This window comes from Panthera tigris, chromosome D2 (assembly GCF_018350195.1).
Source record: "Panthera tigris isolate Pti1 chromosome D2, P.tigris_Pti1_mat1.1, whole genome shotgun sequence".
NCBI lineage: Eukaryota > Metazoa > Chordata > Mammalia > Carnivora > Felidae > Panthera > Panthera tigris.
Genome location: NC_056670.1, coordinates 59,723,935 through 59,741,983, shown reverse-complemented (window position 1 = coordinate 59,741,983; position 18,049 = coordinate 59,723,935). Strand labels below are relative to the sequence as shown.

Sequence of the window (18,049 nt, the reverse complement as noted above, 5' to 3'; positions counted from 1 at the left end):
CAGACTATGCATCTGTCCATCATTTCGTGCTCCCTCAGCAAAAGCAAAGATAGAAGGGGTCTCACACTTAAACCTTAAACCTTCACATCTTGACAGCTGGTCAAGCCAGCTGTGTAAACTTTGGGCAGGAGTGGGGGCCGTCAAGGCCCCCCCCCCCCTCGCCAAGTAATGAACAGGAAGGGGACCCCCTACCCAGTCTGGGCCAGATGCCCTAGAGAGGGGACACCAGCCCAGGTCCAGAGTGTCTACTCCTTGGAGCCAACCTTGAAACTTAAGCTGGCAGCTGGGGACCCCCCAGAAGGGAGAGGGGCCAGCTCTTTCTTCCAGACAGCTCCCTTCCCCTCCCTCTTCCCTGCTAATAGGTATTTCCTGTTTATGAGGCAGCTAAGGCTGGGCTTTTGGGAAGGGATGGTGATGGAGGCTCTCCCCGCCCCCCTCTCCTTCCTAGGGCTGGGCTGGGGAGTCCTTGAGGAGTGCCTGAAGGTTGGGAGGCTCCTCCCTGGGGAAGGAGTGTTCCTTACATTGACCATCCAGATCATCTTTCCTCCTACCCCCTACCAACCCCGCAGCCCCTACGGGTAGGGGGCACTGGAGGGGTCTGCTTCCTGTTGTCTCTAGTCTCGAGGCCCTCAAAGGAGAGAAGCTTGCAAGCGAGGGGGAGTTGGGGGAGGCCGAGACTGGATGGAGAAAGGGGGAAGGGAGGAGAGCGTTTTGACTGATGAGTCAGAGCCCGCAAGGGGGAAGGATGGCCTGCAGATTACCCCCTCCCCAGACCAACCTGACGGTCATTCCACTGCCCTCCTCCCCCCAGCAAAACGCAGATCTCAGCCCTAGGGCAGGGGAGGGCGGGGACCACACTTAATTAACCCTTTTGGTTCTAGTCCTAACTGGTTTAGCAGGCAAGGGAGGGGTGGTTAATTTAGGGAGGAGGTGAGTTGGGTTGCTACAGAAATTAGGATAGTGCTTTCCCCGCCCAGGCTGGGGTGGGGGGCACATGATAAAGGCCCTCCGGAATAAGACGGTAATCTCAGCAGAGAGCTTGGGCGGGGGTCGGCAGTCCCTTTTCCCTCCCAGAGCGTGGCCGGGGTGGAGGGAGAGCTACACCTCAGGCCCACCCTGGCTCCGCCTCCCCCAGTCCCAGCTCCCGCTCCGGCTCAGCTACGCTCCCAACTCGGAGGCACCGGGAGGACGGACACCGAGTGTGAGGCTTCGCCTCTCATTCCTCCCACCGCCCTCCCCCTCTGGGGTCTCTGCCTCCGTCTCCTTTTTTAAAAGCTGCGTCACATGCATGCCGTTCCCCGAACGCTCCCGGCCCCTTGCCGCCCGCCCGCCGCGCGGCGCACGCACGTCGTCGCTCGCTGCGCGCTCGCCCGGGTCACTTTGACACGGCTCTCCCCTCCCACTAGCAGGCAATTAGCATATTAATAAAGCCCAGCCCAGCCCGGCTGGGGCTGGAGAGCGGGCGCCTACGAGAGCTAGTGCGCGAGCGAACGCGGGAGGGAGAGGGGGGCGAGCGGCGGCGGCGTTGGCGGCGGGGAGGGCGGCGGGAGCGCACAGACACGCACACGCACACGCGCACACACGGACACACACTCCGGGGACGCACACCCGCGCGCGCACACGCAGAGGCAGCTCGCCTTCCTGCCTGGCTTCCTTCCTGTCTGCTCCGCGCCTGACAGGCCCCTCGCTGCAGCCAGGGGCCGCCCGCACCGGGCCGAGGCCGGGCCGGGCCGGCGGCGAGGGCAGCGGGGCCGCGGGCGGCGGCGGCGGCTCATGCCCGGCCTGTCCCCGAGCGGGGCGGGCACCGTGACTCGGCTGGGCCCCCAGCGGCGGGCGATGTGAAGATGTCAGTGGGCTGTGCCTGTCCTGGTGAGTGGGGCGCGCGGTCGCCCGGCCCCTCCCTCCCTAGCCCTCTCGGCAGATCCCTCACCCCTTGTTTGGCATGAACTTGTGTGGGGGGCGTCGATGGCACGGCGGAGGTCGGGGGCTCTGAGGGGTATAGCGGGCCTTAGTCCGGGGGAGGGTTCTCCCCAACTGCAAATGCGCAGCAGCATAGAGGCAGGGGAGGGGGTGCTAGTGGAGGGGGGGGGGAGAGAAAGAGAGCGAGAGAGTGTGAGTGTGAGAGTGTGTGTGTGTGTGTGTGTGTGTTTTGGTGGGGGAGGCTAATTGAGGAGGGGTTTGGGGGGCTGAAATTCCCAGAATTCCAGGGTGTTAGCCAATCAGAAGTGAGTTTGGACTTTTGACCCCCCCCCCCTCAGGTCACCATAGAGTTTTGATTGGCTGGTTTGGGTTGCCCCCCCCTTCTTGCTGCCTATTCGCTTTTACATATCCTGTGATACCCCCCTCAGGGCTCTTTCTGAGGACTGTTTTTGGGAGGAGGGATTGGTTGGGGCCCATCTTGCTCCCCTCCAAATTTTCCTGCCTGTTGCCAGGGAAGGTTAGCCCTCCTGAGGGACGTGAGGTACTCTGGGGAGGGGGGGGCGCTCAGATAATTGGGCCCTCAGGTCTGGCGTCTCCACCGTAGTGGGAGGGGGAAATGTGGCAGCTCCAGCAAGTTAGGAAATAAAGTGGTTTGAGGGAATTGAGTTGAGGGGACCAGTACTTGACCTCAAAGTGAGAACTTGGGACAGGACTTAGGCCCAGATCCCCATCTCCCCAAAACGTTTACCAGCTCTTGCTAGTGACAGCCTGGGTCTGAGTTCTTTCCTGGGAAGGAGAAGGTTGTACCTCACTGCCAGGAGAAAAGAGGGAGGCTATGTGACTGGAGAGGTGGTCTTCAGAGGGCCCCCAAACACTGTCTATCCCCATTCTCAGGACTCTGGGTTCTTGCATTATGTGCAGGACCCCCTCTTGTCCCAGGCTGGAGTTAGCTTTATTCTGAAAGTCAGGTGTCCCAGGATCTAGCCTGGTTTGGATCCTTTGCTTCTCCACATGCCTTTTCTCTGGGAGCCCCATACTCCACAACTGAACCCTTGCCACACACACACACACACACACACACACACACACACACACCCCGTCCCCAAGGGAAGCTGCCAGTGCGGAAGCTTCCTTGAAAATCATGTGACACAGGCCAAGCTGGGCTGGGCACACATTTAAAGTGCCTGCTGAGGCTGATGTTTAAGGGGCATGGGGCCCAGAGGTAGGGCTAGTAGAGTCTGAGGATCCTGGAATATCTGGGTGTGGGAACCCCTGACTCCTGCTTGTAGAGGGTGGGGAGAGGAAAAAAAGGGAAGAGCTTGCCAAGCTGGAATCCTGCCTGGCACCATCATTCCTTCTCTTACCAGCTTGGTGTGGATGTTTGTATGTGTATTTTCTTTATAATTGCCCTATGCTGGGTACCCCTTCAGATCCTTCCATGCTCGGAGTCCTCCTCGTGGCCTTCATCCTCCATCACCACACATAAACATAGTAGAAATTAAGGCTGTGAACAAGCTAGAGGCCTGAGTCTTAAATTTTGATTCTTAGTTCCTAAATGGTAGGTAGGAGGTGGGTATGGAAGGGTTGTCAGGTTGGAGGTAGATAAGAGGTTGTTCCTGAAATTGGGGCAGGGTGCCTGGGTCCAGTAGGAGAAAGGATAAAGTTTCTCCGTCATTTTCTTTGGGAGCAGCATGGGGACAGGAAGAGGACCCATGCACAGAGATGTGCGTGAGGAGGGACAGCTTCAATCAGTGCCTCAAAACACATGTTCCTTTTGTGTGTCTGGGTGGCGTGGCTAGAGGAGAGGGGGCAAAAGATGGTTAAGAGTGGGGTCTTTTTTCCTTAATATGAAGAAGTCTTATGGGTTAATGCCACTGAGAATGGATGGAGGTTAGACTTCAAGGAGAACCAAATGGGGAGGGGACTGAGAGTGGCCTGGGGGTGGGGAATGTTAGGAGTTGCAGTGAGGGAGGGGACCAGACTGGATGGATGGGTGGGAGCACATGGTTGAATACAAGGGCATCCTGGCAGCATGTACAGTACAGGCCCAAAGATCCACCCCCCAACTTGAGCAGGCCTGGGGTGGGGGCCGAGGCGCCCTGGCAGGCCGCCTGCCTGCTGCCTGCCTGCCTGTCTGAGTCTCTCCTTTGTGCTCTGCTGTCTCCCGGCTCCTCCTCCTCCCCCAGCCCAGCAGAGACAGCACATGCCCCACACATGTGACTGAAGGAAGCCAGAGCATACGCAGACCCACACACATGCACACACGGAAGGAAACACCACAAGATACACACACACACACACACACACACACACACACACATATACATATATACCCCCAGCTCCCATAGTGCTCCTGGGGTAGGTAATAGCTCCTGAAGCTTTGGTCAGGAGCAGGGAGAACCTCTGCTAAGGGGCATCACCCAGGCACGGCAGGTTGCTGAGGGGACCAGGGCCTGTCTGGGGCAGCATGTGGCTCAGAAGGGTTAAGGCAGGGAGGAGTAGGGGGAGGGGAGGAGGCAGCAGTGGTGGCGGCTGGGAGCCAGGAGAGGAGGATGGCAGAGCGCCAGGCCAACGGGAGGCCGGGCACAGACAAAGGAAGGGGGGCAGGCACACTGGAGGCCTGGGTCAGGGAGCCCCAGGGGCCCGGGCAGGGGGCAGTGCTGGTACCTTATCCTGTGGGTTGGGGCAGGCTGCTGCCCTTCAGAGTTCCCACCTCCAGGAGGGGTACTCTTCCTCTTCGCTCTTTCATCACCTTTGTTATTCTTTGCTGCTCTGCTTTCTCCCCACTGCCCCCCCATCCCCTCCCCTCCCTGCTCCACCAATTTTAGGGCCATCTAACTCAGACTTGCTTTCTTTAGTTGTACCTCTTCTGCTCCTGTGCAAATGGGGGAATTAAGTCAGAAATGAGAGAGGAGCAGCCTTGCTAGAAAAGGGGAACCAGAAGAAGGGCCCCGTTTTGAATGACGTGCCAGAGTCTTGATACATCTTGGTATTTAAGGGCCCTTCCTTCTGAAATTTGAGGAGACAAACTGGGGGTTCTGAGCTCTAGACTGGGGGCAGAAGCCCGAGCACACGCCCATCCCTCTTCCCCCTGTAGACAGTCATTTGGGGCCTGGAGTGGCCATTCCTTGGAGGGGGAAGGGAGTAGGAATGGTTGCAGTGCCCCGGGGCTGGGCTTGTATGAGTGGGGTTAGAAGTCCAGGGTTCCAGCTCGGGCCCTCCTGTCTCACTATAATCTGTTCGAGTGAGCATAATATTTGGCCCTGCATTCAGTAAGAATCTCTTGAGGTATGGCCTAAGAATGAACTTTGGAAAGTTTAAAGGCATGAAACAAACGACAGGAATTGTCCCGTAAGTGGAGGATAAGTGTAGTCATCCTAGAGTTGTGCTGTTAATTTGGGACTCAGTGGAATATTTCAGTTCCTGGTGGTTTCAATTCTGGGCAGAATGTTGCAGGGTCTGGCTGAATGTTATAGATTTCAGTATGTTTGTGAAAGCTGGAGCATATCATATGGCTAGACTGTGATGGAGAATGGTGTGCAGGTTTCAGGGAGGGTGGTTTATGGGGTTAGTCTCTGGGTAACAAATGGCCAGGGTGTGCACATAATAGTCTGTCACAGATTCTGGAGGTATAATGCAGCTTGGGTGTGTGTATTGGGGTCCAAGGGCATGTGTTACAGGTCCCGGTGTGTAAAGAAGTCAAAGTATGTCATAGGCTATGTGTGTGTCCTGGGTTTGGGTTTATCTTGCATTTGAGGTATGTCGCAGGTTGAAGTGTGTATTAGGGACCGATTTATGGAAAAGTAAAATGAGTTTTTTACGTGAGGAGAATGTTCACAGAGCCAGATGCAATATTATTGCACAACCAGTGTGTCTATCATGAGAAACCTTGTCATGGGGCTGTGTGAATGTGGTTGGCGCGGCAAGGTGGGGCATAGGGAACAGAGACTCAAATTGCAAAGAAGTAGGAAGGCTGTATGGCTGCACCCCCTCGTGTGTTGTGTGCTGTGGTGTGTGTGTGTTTCCTTTTTCCTATGTGTCCGGGTAGTATACCTGGACCACTACCCAAGTTTTAGAAACACCTCCTCTCTTGGGAATTCCCCCCCTTGCATTGGAGAACATGCTTTACTTCAGTAACCACATACCTTTTTTTTTTCCCTGGGATGGTGGGAGGATTCAGCAGCAGACTAGGCCCTTTCTGGGGACCCTTGGATGGGCAAATTTGCCTTCCCCAGTTCTGACAGTGCCTCTTTCCCCTGCACCCACCCGACTCTTATGGTGGGGGTTAGGGAAGGGGGCTAGGAACTTAGCTGGGTTGAGGGCAGGGAGCCTGGAGTGCCCCCCTCCCTGCAATCACTGTTTACAGGTTGAAGCAGAGTGTGGCTCTGCCAAAAATAACCCCTTGGAGGTTTCCCCCAGCTGCTCTGGGATTTCATCAGGGGCTGAAGCCCAGGGTGGCAGCTCAGGCCAACCTTCAACCCCAGAGATCACAGGGGAGAGGAAGAGAGATTTGGGGGACATTGGGGAAGCAGTTTGAAGATACTGGGGGTCTCCAGGGAGGAGAGCACTCTTCTCCATCCCTGTCAGTGGCTCCAGCCCTCCTGCTCACCCCTGAGCACCAAGCTTGGGGCTGGGATGGGGGCATTTCAATTCCTGGCCCCACACACCTCCCCTCCATCCAGGTCTCTCCCCAGGCCCAATCTGTTCTGTCTCCATCTCTCCCTCCCATCTCTCTCAGTCTCTGTCTCTCTTTTGTTTTTCTCAGCAGTCCTCCCTGCCTGCCTCCGTCTCTCCCTCCCTCCCTCTCTCTCTCCCTCTTCCTCTTTCCTCGCAGGGAGGGGGCGGGGCCAGTGGGGGCAGCTCCACCCTCCGCCCGCCCTGGGGCCTCATTCTGAGAGAGGCTCGGAGAGCGGAGAGCGAGCGGGGAGGGAGGGCTAGAAAGGGAGAAAAGGCAGGGAGCCGGCGGGCGCTGCGTGTGTCTGTGCGTGTGCAAGTGTGAGTGAGTGTGAGTGCTGGGCCCTGTCTCTCCTGGTGCCCTGGCGGAGGGGCCTGGTGGCCTGGGGAGGGCGGGCGGGCTGCTTGGAGGCAGAGGCAGCGAGAGGCGGCGGCGGGGAGAGCCGAAGAGGAGGAGGAGGAGAGAGGAAAGAGCGGAGCAGCCATTGTTGAGGGAAACCTTGCAAACAAAGAAGGCTCCGGACTCCCCGCGGCCCCCCGCCCCCCAGGCCGGCCCCCTGGCCCCTAGCCCCCGGCCCAGTGGCCATTGTAACTTTCCCCCGGGGCTGTGGCCGCCGCGGGGCGGGCCGAGGCTGTGTGTGCGAGTCTTTGTGCGGCCCGCGGAGTGGAGCTCTCAGCCAGGCCTGCCTGTCCCACTTGGGACATGAGCGGCTGAAGTTGGCCCCCTCAGCCCTCACCCCTGCCAGGGCTCCGCTGGGCTTCCAGCTGCTCCCCGCACCTCTCTTGGCCCCCTCAGTTCTCCCAGGTAAGTCTGGGCACCGTGCAAGCCTGTTGGGGGTGGGCGGAAGATCCTGGGTCTGGCCCAGGCCTGGTATGCTAGCTGGGGCAGAGGTGCCCCAGCTCAGAGAGGCCAGGGCTCTCAGGCTTGCTGACCTGTGGTCAGCCCCCAAAGGAAGGGGGCCTGCCCTCAGGTCAGGCTGGTTACCATGGAAATGCTCAGCTGGAGGTGCCCCCCTCAGCCCCAGGATGCAGCTTCCATCCTGAGAAACTTTACTAGTTCTGGGCTCTTCCTCTCTTCTCCCTCCTCCTAAGGGCTCCCAGATTGCTTGGGGATGGGGGGGGGGTGTATGTGTGACTCCGAGGCTGATGACACATCCCCTTCACCCCCACCCCCACCTTGCTCTCTCTACCCCTGTTGCTGGGGACAGGCAGTAACAGGGACAGATGGTCTGGGTGATGTTCCCTCCCCTTCTCTTCTCACTCCCAAGCCCTTGTGCTGGGGCTACTGGGAGTTGCTATGGCTCTGGAGAGATGCTGAGTTTGTGTCCATTCACTGGAGGTATAAATAGAGGCCTCAGAGCTTCAGGCTTTAGCTCTTCAGAGCTGTTCCCCAGCCCCAGGCAATGTTTGTCAGGTCTCTGGTGAGAGAAATTGAAGCTCTGAAACTTTTTTCAGAATCAGAGAGGAACCCAGGTGTGCTTCCTCCCTTCTGAGGGTCCTGAGGGTCCAGATAGCCCTGAGACTGTGGGGCAGGGCCAGTGATGCCTTTAGGGAAAGGATGGCTTCCTTAGGGGGCAAGGGCAAGGTCTGGTAATCTAGACTCTTGGGTTCATTGACTAGACCCAGCCTCTGGTAGACTTTGGGAGTTTGGGCTTCCTATGTGGCCTTAGTATACCTGTCTGTGGAGTGGGGAGACTTGGAGCTGGGTGGCACTGTCTCTTTCCTAAGGATACAGGCTCCTCATTCAGTCCAAACTGGCATGTGAAGGTTGTGTGTGCTGTGCTGGGAGCATGTGGATGTGGCCTGCGAGAGAGCATGAACGGGGCAAGGGCCTGTTGCAGCCACCCTGATCCTGCCTGGGGCTGCTGGGTTCCAGCTCTTGGTAGGCATGTTGGAACGAGCTGAGGGTGGAAGCCTGCTAGGCAGGATGAGGCACACGCGTGTGCAGGCACACACAAGCTTTGAGTCTTGGCACCTTCAGGAACTGTGTAGTGTAAGCCCCTCTGGGACCCTCCGTTTGCCCATATTGTGAGGAGGGGGCCCTGGAGAGATAATTAAATGATGTGTGTTGGCACAGGGTCTTCCTTTGTCTCTTTCCCCTAAGGAACAAAATAGATTTTGTATTTAATTTGGGGAGGGGGCTTAGATACGGCTAATATGGCTGCCCTTCCAAATGCAAACAAGTTTTGGGGTGGCTAGGAAGCACCTATGACTGAGTTTAGAACCTTTGGTGCTGTGTCTCAGTTTCCCTTCCTATCTGGTTGGGAGGGGGAAAATAGAATTGTAGGGGTGCCTGGCTCGTACCCAACTATGAATGTAATACTTCTTCTAGTCAGGAAATAGTATACCAGGAACAGTGTGCTGCTCATTGAGGTGGAGAGGTGACACATGTGCACATACGCAGAGACACGTGAGCAGAGACCCCTGTCTAGTTACCACTTGCCTCCTAGACTAAGCCCCCTGGAGCCTAGATTTCCTCCTTCCGAGACCTAGGTTTGTAAGTAGAGTGGAATCCATTGGAGGCCTGTCTATCTCCCTCCCCCACTGCAAGTCTCAGAAGTGAGAGGAGGTTGAGGCTTTGGGTTTCTGGTTTGGAGACAATACTAGACCCATGGTAGCTGTGGGGGAGGGGGCTGGGCTGATAAGGGAGTGGCCGTTGGTGGGGGAGGCAGAAGGCCCAACTGGTTATCTGGTGGGAGGCACCCAGCAGGCACCCACTCCCCTTTATCTTTCTATCCCCTGCCCTCCTGAGACCCTGGGGGTGGAGGAGGGGCAGGGAGTTGGCAAAATCCCGGTTCCGGTTCCTTTCCCCAAGCTTGGTCTCCAGAGGGCAATAGAGGGGTGGAAATACTATAGGATATGGGAATCAGATCTGGGCTCAAGTCCTAGCTCTGCCAATTGCTACCTCTGTGATCTTGGCAAGTCCCCTCGAGCTTTCCGTTGCCTCATCTGTAAAATGGGGATTTTATAGTTGACCCTGCTACCTCACAACGTTGTTGTGATGAGTGAACAATACTAGGTGGATGTAAAGGGAATTTATCAAAATTAAATTGTAATGTTTGGATATTCATTTATTCTATGGTGTTGACATTTCTTTGCTGCTTCAATTCTATCATCCAGGGTTCAGCACGTGAAGAAATGGGGTCTTGGGTATTAGGGCTGAGTACTTCTAGTTTCATAATAAAATAAAATTGGAGGCAGATTTAGAAGCAGAGGTAGGTGTTCCATAGGGTAGTCCCCCTCCCCTAGTCCACCCACTCTGGGTGCTCTGGAAGACCAGTCCCTTTCCACACAATCTAGTAGACTTCCAGGAAAGCTCCCTGGGACTCAGGGCACCACTTCTCTTTTTCCCTTCTAGGTTGTTCCTCAAAGTCATTCAAGCTGTACTCGCCGAAGGAGCCCCCGAACGGCAACGCCTTCCCTCCTTTCCATCCCGGCACCATGCTAGATCGGGATGTGGGGTGAGTCTTATCTACTTCCCATCCCTTCTCCAGATGGGATCCTGCCTGAAAGGGGGAGGGAGTGACACCCCCAATAATTCCTGTCTTCCACTCCCATTCTCATAGCCTCTTCCCTTACACAGCCCAACTCCCATGTACCCGCCTACATATCTGGAGCCCGGGATTGGGTAAGTGGAGTCCAGTGGGGAGGGAGGTGCTTTCCATTACATGGGGGAAGGCAGAAGTGGGGGTGGGGTGGAGTGGGGAGACCCTCTTTCTACTGACCTCCCTTCTTCACTTTTCCCAGGAGGCACACACCATATGGCAACCAAACTGACTACAGAATATTCGAGCTTAACAAACGGCTTCAAAACTGGACAGAGGTATGGCTAGGGGAAAGCGGCTGGGAAGGGGGAGGGCCATCTGGAACCCCTGGGATGTCTTCTGACATACACACACAAACACCTCTCCCTGTGCTCCTTAGGAGTGTGACAATCTCTGGTGGGATGCTTTCACAACTGAGTTCTTTGAGGATGATGCCATGTTAACCATCACTTTCTGCCTGGAGGATGGACCAAAGAGATATAGTGAGTGGCCTTTGGGGGTCCTGCTGGTTCTGCTGTGAGAGCATATACTTCCTATGTCCTTCTAAGGACTGGGAGTAGGTATTTGTCTCCGGGGATCTGTCTTGGCAGTTATGGCATCTGCCTGACCCTCTTACAAGTCCTTCTGTTCTAATGAGTTTGTCCCATCTCTACAGCCATTGGCCGGACCTTGATCCCACGCTATTTCCGCAGCATCTTTGAAGGGGGTGCTACAGAACTGTACTATGTGCTTAAGCACCCCAAGGAGGCATTCCACAGCAACTTTGTGTCCCTTGACTGTGACCAAGGCAGCATGGTGACGCAGCATGGCAAACCCATGTTCACCCAGGTCAGCAACCCAGCTGGATGTGGAATACTGAAGCGCCTGGGTTTGATTCCCCTCCTTTCTCCCAAAATGTACTCAGCTGTTCCCCAGGGAGGCAAAAGGGGAAGTGGCAAGACCAGAAGGGAGGGGCAGGCATGGTGCAACATCCATCAGATGCTTATTAAGTTTGTACATGACAGTTTTCTGGGCTGCAGGGGCACACCAGTGAATGAGAGCCTGCCCTCATAGAGTTTATAGCAGATGAGTGTATCACTAGCTACTTGGGAAGAGGACAAGGGTCTGTTAAGCATTTCCACTTTGTGTGTGTATGTGTGTAAGGGTCAGGGGTGTGACAGGTAGATGAGGGAATGGCCTTTGTCAGTTATGCACCCAGATTTATGTGCAAGTGGCAGAAGTGTGTTCAGTGGGAGAGTTGTGAGCAAACGGGAGAGCAGGTATATTTTCAGGCACGTGGGGAGAGGGCAGAGATGTGACAAGCTTGTCTCCAGGTGTGTGTGGAGGGCCGGTTGTACCTAGAGTTCATGTTTGACGACATGATGCGGATAAAGACGTGGCACTTCAGCATCCGGCAGCACCGAGAGCTCATCCCCCGCAGCATCCTTGCCATGCATGTGAGTTGTGGGCAGGACCCAAAATGCAAGGGTGAGGGCAGGCAGTGGGAAGAGTGGATGGAATAAGGTCTGCCATTTCCTGACAGTGACCTCAGACAGAGGGTTAGAGTATCTCCATCTGAAAAATGGGTTTCATAACAGCCCCTCTTCTCTCTCTGGAGTGTCATGAGGCTCAGTGATAGGGCAGGTGAGCAGATGCAACCCAGGTTCTAGTCTTTTTCTCCCCATCTAGGCCCAGGACCCCCAGATGTTGGATCAGCTCTCCAAAAATATCACCCGGTGTGGGTTGTCCAATTCCACTCTCAACTACCTCCGAGTGAGTCCTTGATCACCCAGTTTCTGCCCCATCCCATTTGGAGTCAGCTCCATGTCTCTCTCCTGACAAGCCACCTCCTCGTCTCCCCCCAGCTCTGTGTGATACTCGAGCCCATGCAGGAGCTCATGTCCCGCCACAAGACCTACAGCCTCAGCCCCCGTGACTGCCTCAAGACCTGCCTTTTCCAGAAGTGGCAGCGCATGGTAGCACCCCCCGGTGAGTGCCTTGCACCTGCACCTGCTCTAACCAGGATCTGATGAAGCTCCCCAACGCTCTATCTCTGTCTCCTCATGAAGCCCCTTTCTCACTCCTGGGTCTGCAAGATTGGGATCAGGGTAGGCTCAGGCTCCTTAGGAGCCAGAATGGGGAACAAGGGACCCAGGGCCTTGCCCTTCCTGAGTCTCCTTTGCCTTGGCACAGCGGAGCCTGCGCGGCAGCAGCCCAGCAAACGGCGGAAACGAAAGATGTCAGGGGGCAGCACCATGAGCTCGGGGGGTGGCAACACCAACAACAGCAACAGCAAGAAGAAAAGCCCAGCCAGCACCTTCGCCCTCTCCAGCCAGGTACCTGTAAGCATCTCGGCTTTCTTCTCTCTTCTGGGCTGCCCTACTGCTGACCCCTGACCCTTGACCCTGTCCCAGCCTGAGCTCACTAGCAGGCATAGAAGCAAAAACAGTTTTTCCTGGTGTAATGTGCCAGCATGAGCTGGCTCCTGTCACTGATGAGAGTCCTTGTCAGTCAAATGCCATGGTTGTGATCACAGACTCAGACAGAACATAGGACATAAAGGGACAGAGACAGCCATGAGAACATTTGGGTGTTCAGGATAGACAGCTTAGGGGCACACATACCATCAGAGACCCACACACTCACACTGACAGAGGGACACATAAATTTGAACGTGTGCGAATCTAGAATACACATATGTACATGCACACGCTTTCCCCATTGGTGTTTTTCTTTTTTTTTCTTTTAATCTGCTCCCTCCCTATTATATGTGGACAGAAGTTTAGGAGCCCCCTGAAGTTTGGGGGAGATGAACTAGGGAGCTAGGGGAGTAGATTGACTTCTAGAATCTAGTACATGTGGGTCAAAGCCTGTGATGCTCTGCAGTCCTTCAGTGGGAAGGATTCCAGGGGCCGAGGGTGTCCGAGGATTTGGGGTTTTAAACTTGGGTATGAGAAGGGGTTGGGGGTGTTGAGTTTCCTGGGTGGGTATTGGGGCTCTGGGGGTATCTGCTGCCCTGGGCCGGGCGAGCCCCTGCCCCGATTATGTTTGGGGACCTCCGCCACTCTCAGGATGTGATGGTGGTGGGGGAGCCCACCCTGATGGGCGGGGAGTTCGGGGACGAGGACGAGAGGCTCATCACCCGGCTGGAGAACACCCAGTTTGACGCGGCCAACGGCATTGACGACGAGGACAGCTTTAACAACTCCCCCGCCCTGGGCGCCAACAGCCCCTGGAACAGCAAGCCTCCATCCAGCCAAGAAAGCAAATCGGAGAACCCCACGTCACAGGCCTCCCAGTAAAGGCCTTTCCATGGCCACCCAGTGCTCTGCCTGCCTGCCCCACCCCTCGCAGCCCCAGGGAGCAGAAGACAGAATGAAGAGACTGAGCATCTAAAATGGGCAGCCTCCATCCACCCACTTCAGGGAGGAACTGGACTCGCCTGGGGGGCAGGTGCCAAGATTTGCCCCCCAGTGGCCCTGGGCTGGGCCTGGCCTCTGCAGAGCCTTTTTGGGGGAAGGGGGTACTCATGTGGATGCCTACATGGACCCTGGGCCTCTGAGAAATGTCCTGATCACCCCCCAGGGCATTTGCATCCATCCTCACCCCAGGTTCTGGGTTCCCAATCCTCCTGACTTCACCCCCTTCAAGCCTGGGGTTGTCTATTCCACAGCCCTTAGGGACTTAAAATTATGGGGCTTGGTTGAGTGCCCCTTTCCTAAACCTTTCCCTAGGTGGCTGGTAGTAGAGGGGTAAACCTCTGGCTCCTCCCTGCAGCCACCTATCCCAGCTCCCAAGTTTTTTAAAAAATAATATTATTAAAAATGTAAGTTTAAAAAAAAAAGTCACACATTGTACCCCCTCTTCCCCTTATTAAAAGTCCAGCTACCTCCCTACTCCAGGCAAATCCGGGGCTTAGGGCCCACGTGGAGGTGAGTGTGGGGTGTGGGGGGGTATGCATTAACATTTTATACAGTTTGAGAGCTTCAGACCAAGGAGATACTTTGCCATCTCTCTTCCCTTTTCCTCTGGGTGACTGGAGTTGGGGAAGGCATGCCTTGGGGTAGGGGGCCGTTGATGGCCTCACCTTTGTGACAACCCCCTGCTGTTGTCTCTGTCTTCCCATCCTCCAGGACTCTGGCCTGCCCTCCTAGTGCTTGTGACTCCCTCCCAGCCCCAACCCCCTCCCCCATGGTGTGTATATTCTTTACAAGTCCTCCACTAGAGCAGCTGTCTTGGATGGGGGGAAGGGAGGCTCCCTCCCTTAGGAAGTGTGGAGGGAAGGGAGCAACCTTGTTTGTTGCTGTTTTTTGTTTTGTCTCAGTTGGGCAGGCATGGGATGGAGGGGGAGGGGCTCGTCCACTCTCTCCAGCACTCTCTTTCCCCAACTCCTCAAACTGTGTATCTGGTCCTCCCCTGTCCTCCACAGAGGGGAAGGAGCCACTGAGGATGGCCCAGCTCTAAGCCCACCTGGGAGCAATAGACCTGTGTCCCCCAGCTGAAGTAAAGGTCTTCATCTCCAATATCCCTTCCATCCCTTTCCTCATAGAAGGGAGTGGGGAAGCAGCCAGGATCCTCAGCTCTATTTCACAGTTGGACACACGGATGCTCTGGGCCCAGGGTGAGGCCAGGAGCAGGGTCCCGTGGGTCTGGGGCCAGCTCTGTGGCTTCGCTGCCTTTTCCTGTGGCCAGTTCCAGAAGTGTTAGCACCACCTCTCTCCCCACTCTTCCTTCTGGATTCTCGGGTCCCCCACACCCAGTTTCCTTAACTCCAGCTGCCACTGTTGGAAGGGTATTGTGTCAGGAGCTGAGGGGTGGGGTGGGGAAGATGGATGTCCCACCCCAAATGTAATGCCTTTTTTTTTTTTTTTTTTTTTTTTTTTTTTTTTTTTTGGGCCATTTGAGTCATGTATGGTACCGATCAATAAAGAGACTTTTTGGTTTGAGAGTGTCTTGGTTGGTCATTGCTGCCTAATAACCGCTAAGTTCCAGGCAGTCTTTTCTCCCTCCTTCATGCAGTCCCTTAGGGACCATGACTGGTCCCTAAGACCAGTCATTGGAAAGGAGGTAGGAATTAAGCTTGTGGATCCCCCTTCAGTCTCATCTCACAATGCCCCTCACTCTTCCACCGTTGCTCCTCCTGTCCCAGGCTGGCCCTGTCTCCCTCAAAAGTTGACTTTTCCACCCTCTGGGGCTGTTGTTCCTTGCCCCTAACTGTCCTGGCTGCCAGACAGGTGGCCCTGAGGCAGGGTTCCTGGGATAGAAGGCCTTGGATCAGGCTTTTGGAGGGGGAGGGATCCTTGCGGAGGAGGGCGCTTGGGTTTGAGGAGTTTTGGGTGGTTACAATGACTGGGAGACTTGGTCCTATTTTTGATAGATTCCTGCCCCTATCCAGCCTCCAGCCTCCTGCTCCTATTGGGCCTAGCCCAGCTGAGCTGTCTGAACTAGGATTCCCTGGTGTTAGGTCTTGGGTGGGGAAGTAAGAGTAGCTTGATTGATTGTACCCTTGCTGACTTTGGGTGGGGACACAGGAGGATGCCTGAAAACGGTTGCTAGGAGGCAGCCTGAAGTTCCTTAGGTGGAAGGAAGAATAGGGTGCTTTCCAGATTCCTTTCCAGGTGTTTACTCCCCCCGCCCCAAGTCCCCTCCTCTCCCACCATTAAAGAAGATTGGCAAGATAGGGAAACCCTGCTGTGGATTGGGGACGGGATCTTAGCACCTACCAAATCCCCCTATCCAGACTCCCATTTTCATCCCAGGGAGGGGAATCGGGCCTTTCAGACTATTCCCCCACCAAATTCCCTGGATTTGAAGCAAGTCCTCATAGATGTGTACCTCTACCCTCACCTCCCCAGCTGGCAGGAAGAAACCAGAGGAAAGGACTATATGGCCCATTCCACCCCTCTCCAGTCCACATGGTTACCTTGGCCCTGCCCTGCTGCCAGCCCACCTCCTCATTGCCCATTGCCTCAGGATCCCAAAGGCTTGCATTTGTGCACATGCCCACTTCACTCCTCTGCAGGCCTGACGTGATGGAAGGACATTCACCAGCCAGCTGCTACCAGCAACTTACCCTGGGAGTGCTAGGTAACACCTACCTGTGGTGTGTCTGCTTTTGTAACTAGGTGTACATCTGGCTTTCTTGCCTGAGTGTGTGCCAGGGTATGTATGTGACTGGGCTGGGAGAGGGCTTGGATATGGGTGTGTAAGGAAGCATTGCATGTGTGAATATGTATGTCGGCTTGTCTATGCATTTGTTTGTGGGATGTGTCTTGGTGGATTCATTAATTCAGCTAATATTCATTGAGCCCTCTTTAGGTGCAAGGCCAAACTTTAGGTACTAGAGAGATGGTGCTGAACAAAGCAGAAAGGCGTGACTACTGGGTGTGAATGAGAGGCTACAAGTACATAAATAAGAATATGTTGTTGAACGTGTGGCTTGGCGGTATTGTGTTGGGTTATGGGGTTGCTGGGCCAGGAATTGTGTGACAAGGTTCATATCCTGTATGTGTGGGGTGTGTGGGTGTGTGGGTGTTTGTGTTTTGGAAGAGGCAGTGTTCTAGCGAAAAGGTAGATTGTCAGGCCTGGACTCTGCCCTGCTTGGGGGAAGGGAGTGAGTCAGAGAGACAGGGGAACCCACTTTTTAAACTCAGGAAGCATAGTGGCCAGCGACTTCCTCTGGAGCCCCGGATCTGGCTCCTCCCTGTTTGCCTCAGCAGCCCCTCTGGGGAAGACCTTGGTCTGGAGGAATTGCTAGGGTTGGGGAAGGGAAAGGCCCTTTAAGGCCCAGCCTCAGGTCCCAGCATGATCCTGAAAAATTTGTTTCAGCCCAACTGTGTACTCCAGCCAGCCCCAATGCAGACACAAGCCCTCAACCCTGAGACCCCCTAGCTCAGCCTGAGCCCAGCTTCTTCCCCATGTTTCCTATTCTAACTCAATCCAACCTGACCTCCAGCCCCTTTCTTAGGAGTTCCAGCACAATCTCCAGGACCTCTTTTATACTCTTAGCCCAGTCCAGCCTGACCTCTAACCCCTTCCCCAAAGGTAAGATTCCAGCCCAGCCAGCCCTGTCTGGTTCCATCTAACCCCAGATCCCTTCCCATAAAGTGAAAAGCTCTTAAGCTGTTCCCCTAGGGCCTTCCCTAACCTTTATTTCACAAAATAGGGCCTTATCTTAGGGACTGTAGAAGTTCAGGTGAGGGTACAGGATTGGAACTACAGCCTGGACGAAGAAGGGATGGGCAGGGAAAGCAGGCAAAGGAATTACAAAAAGTGCTGAGAATGGCCCAGGAGTGTTCTGGGCCAGGCTGAAAGGAAAGGGATATGTAAGAAGTTTTGATTCAGCAGCCCCCTAGTTCCAAGCTGAACTTCAAAGATGCTGGGTTTGACCACTGATGGTCCCAGCTCCCCAGTATCCAGAATATTTACAACTCTCTACCATGTGGCCACAGCCTCATCTCTCAGGACTCAATTCTGAGGCTCCTCCCCACCTCCCAACCCCACCCTGAGGTCTTTGACAAAGCAGAACAGGAAATGAGTGGAAGCCTACTCACTTGCAGTTCTTAGACTGGGGAGTGGGGGAAGCTGGATAGGAATGGAAGCTGCCCCACATCTCTAGGTTCCTACTCCAGCCTTGGGAATGGTCCATTTTCCCACCAATTCCGGGACCCTTTTCCTGAAGTAGCCAAACCCTGGATTACTCCCCTCCCTGCTGCCCCACCGGCTCACTTCTGCAGGAGGAGAACCTAGAGACTGTCTCTGGAGAAAAGACCCCACAGAGAGGATTGAGGTAGAAGAATCTTTTCCTCATTGCTCCCAAACAAGTAAGTCTGTCTGGAGAAGGTAAGCATAATTTCTCCCCTTTTCCTTTAAAGATGTCAGATGCACAGAGTTAGATTAATCATGACTTTGGTTCATGACACATTCTTTTC

The 18,049-nt window shown here is 55.0% G+C and overlaps 1 protein-coding gene across 4 annotated transcripts; it reads left to right on the top strand.

The window, feature by feature from the left end:
* The first annotated feature begins 1,724 nt into the window (after positions 1-1,724).
* Positions 1,725-17,494, top strand: LDB1 (LIM domain binding 1). 4 transcript variants are annotated; one of them, XM_042960195.1, is made up of 12 exons: positions 1,725-1,869; positions 9,953-10,055; positions 10,178-10,222; positions 10,342-10,417; positions 10,519-10,621; positions 10,795-10,967; positions 11,453-11,575; positions 11,808-11,891; positions 11,984-12,107; positions 12,312-12,454; positions 13,190-16,205; positions 17,074-17,494. In XM_042960195.1, exons 1-11 carry the CDS (start codon positions 1,845-1,847, stop codon positions 13,418-13,420), a joined length of 1,230 nt encoding a protein of 409 aa, XP_042816129.1. In that variant the 5' UTR covers positions 1,725-1,844; the 3' UTR covers positions 13,421-16,205; positions 17,074-17,494. The 4 variants fall into 4 exon arrangements, with proteins under 4 accessions (XP_042816129.1, XP_042816128.1, XP_007080261.1 ...); XM_042960194.1 differs by having other exon boundaries at positions 1,726-1,869; positions 12,312-12,460; XM_007080199.3 differs by lacking the exon at positions 1,725-1,869 and adding an exon at positions 7,184-7,399 and having other exon boundaries at positions 12,312-12,460.
* The last annotated feature ends 555 nt before the right edge of the window (positions 17,495-18,049 follow it).

Coding starts and splice junctions, on each gene's coding strand:
- LDB1 (XM_042960194.1), top strand. CDS start 1,845: ATGTCAGTGGGCTGTGCCTGTCCTG. Junction 11,576..11,807: donor GCAGCATCCTTGCCATGCAT/GTGAGTTGTGGG, acceptor CTCCCCATCTAG/GCCCAGGACCCCCAGATGTT. Junction 11,892..11,983: donor CCACTCTCAACTACCTCCGA/GTGAGTCCTTGA, acceptor GTCTCCCCCCAG/CTCTGTGTGATACTCGAGCC.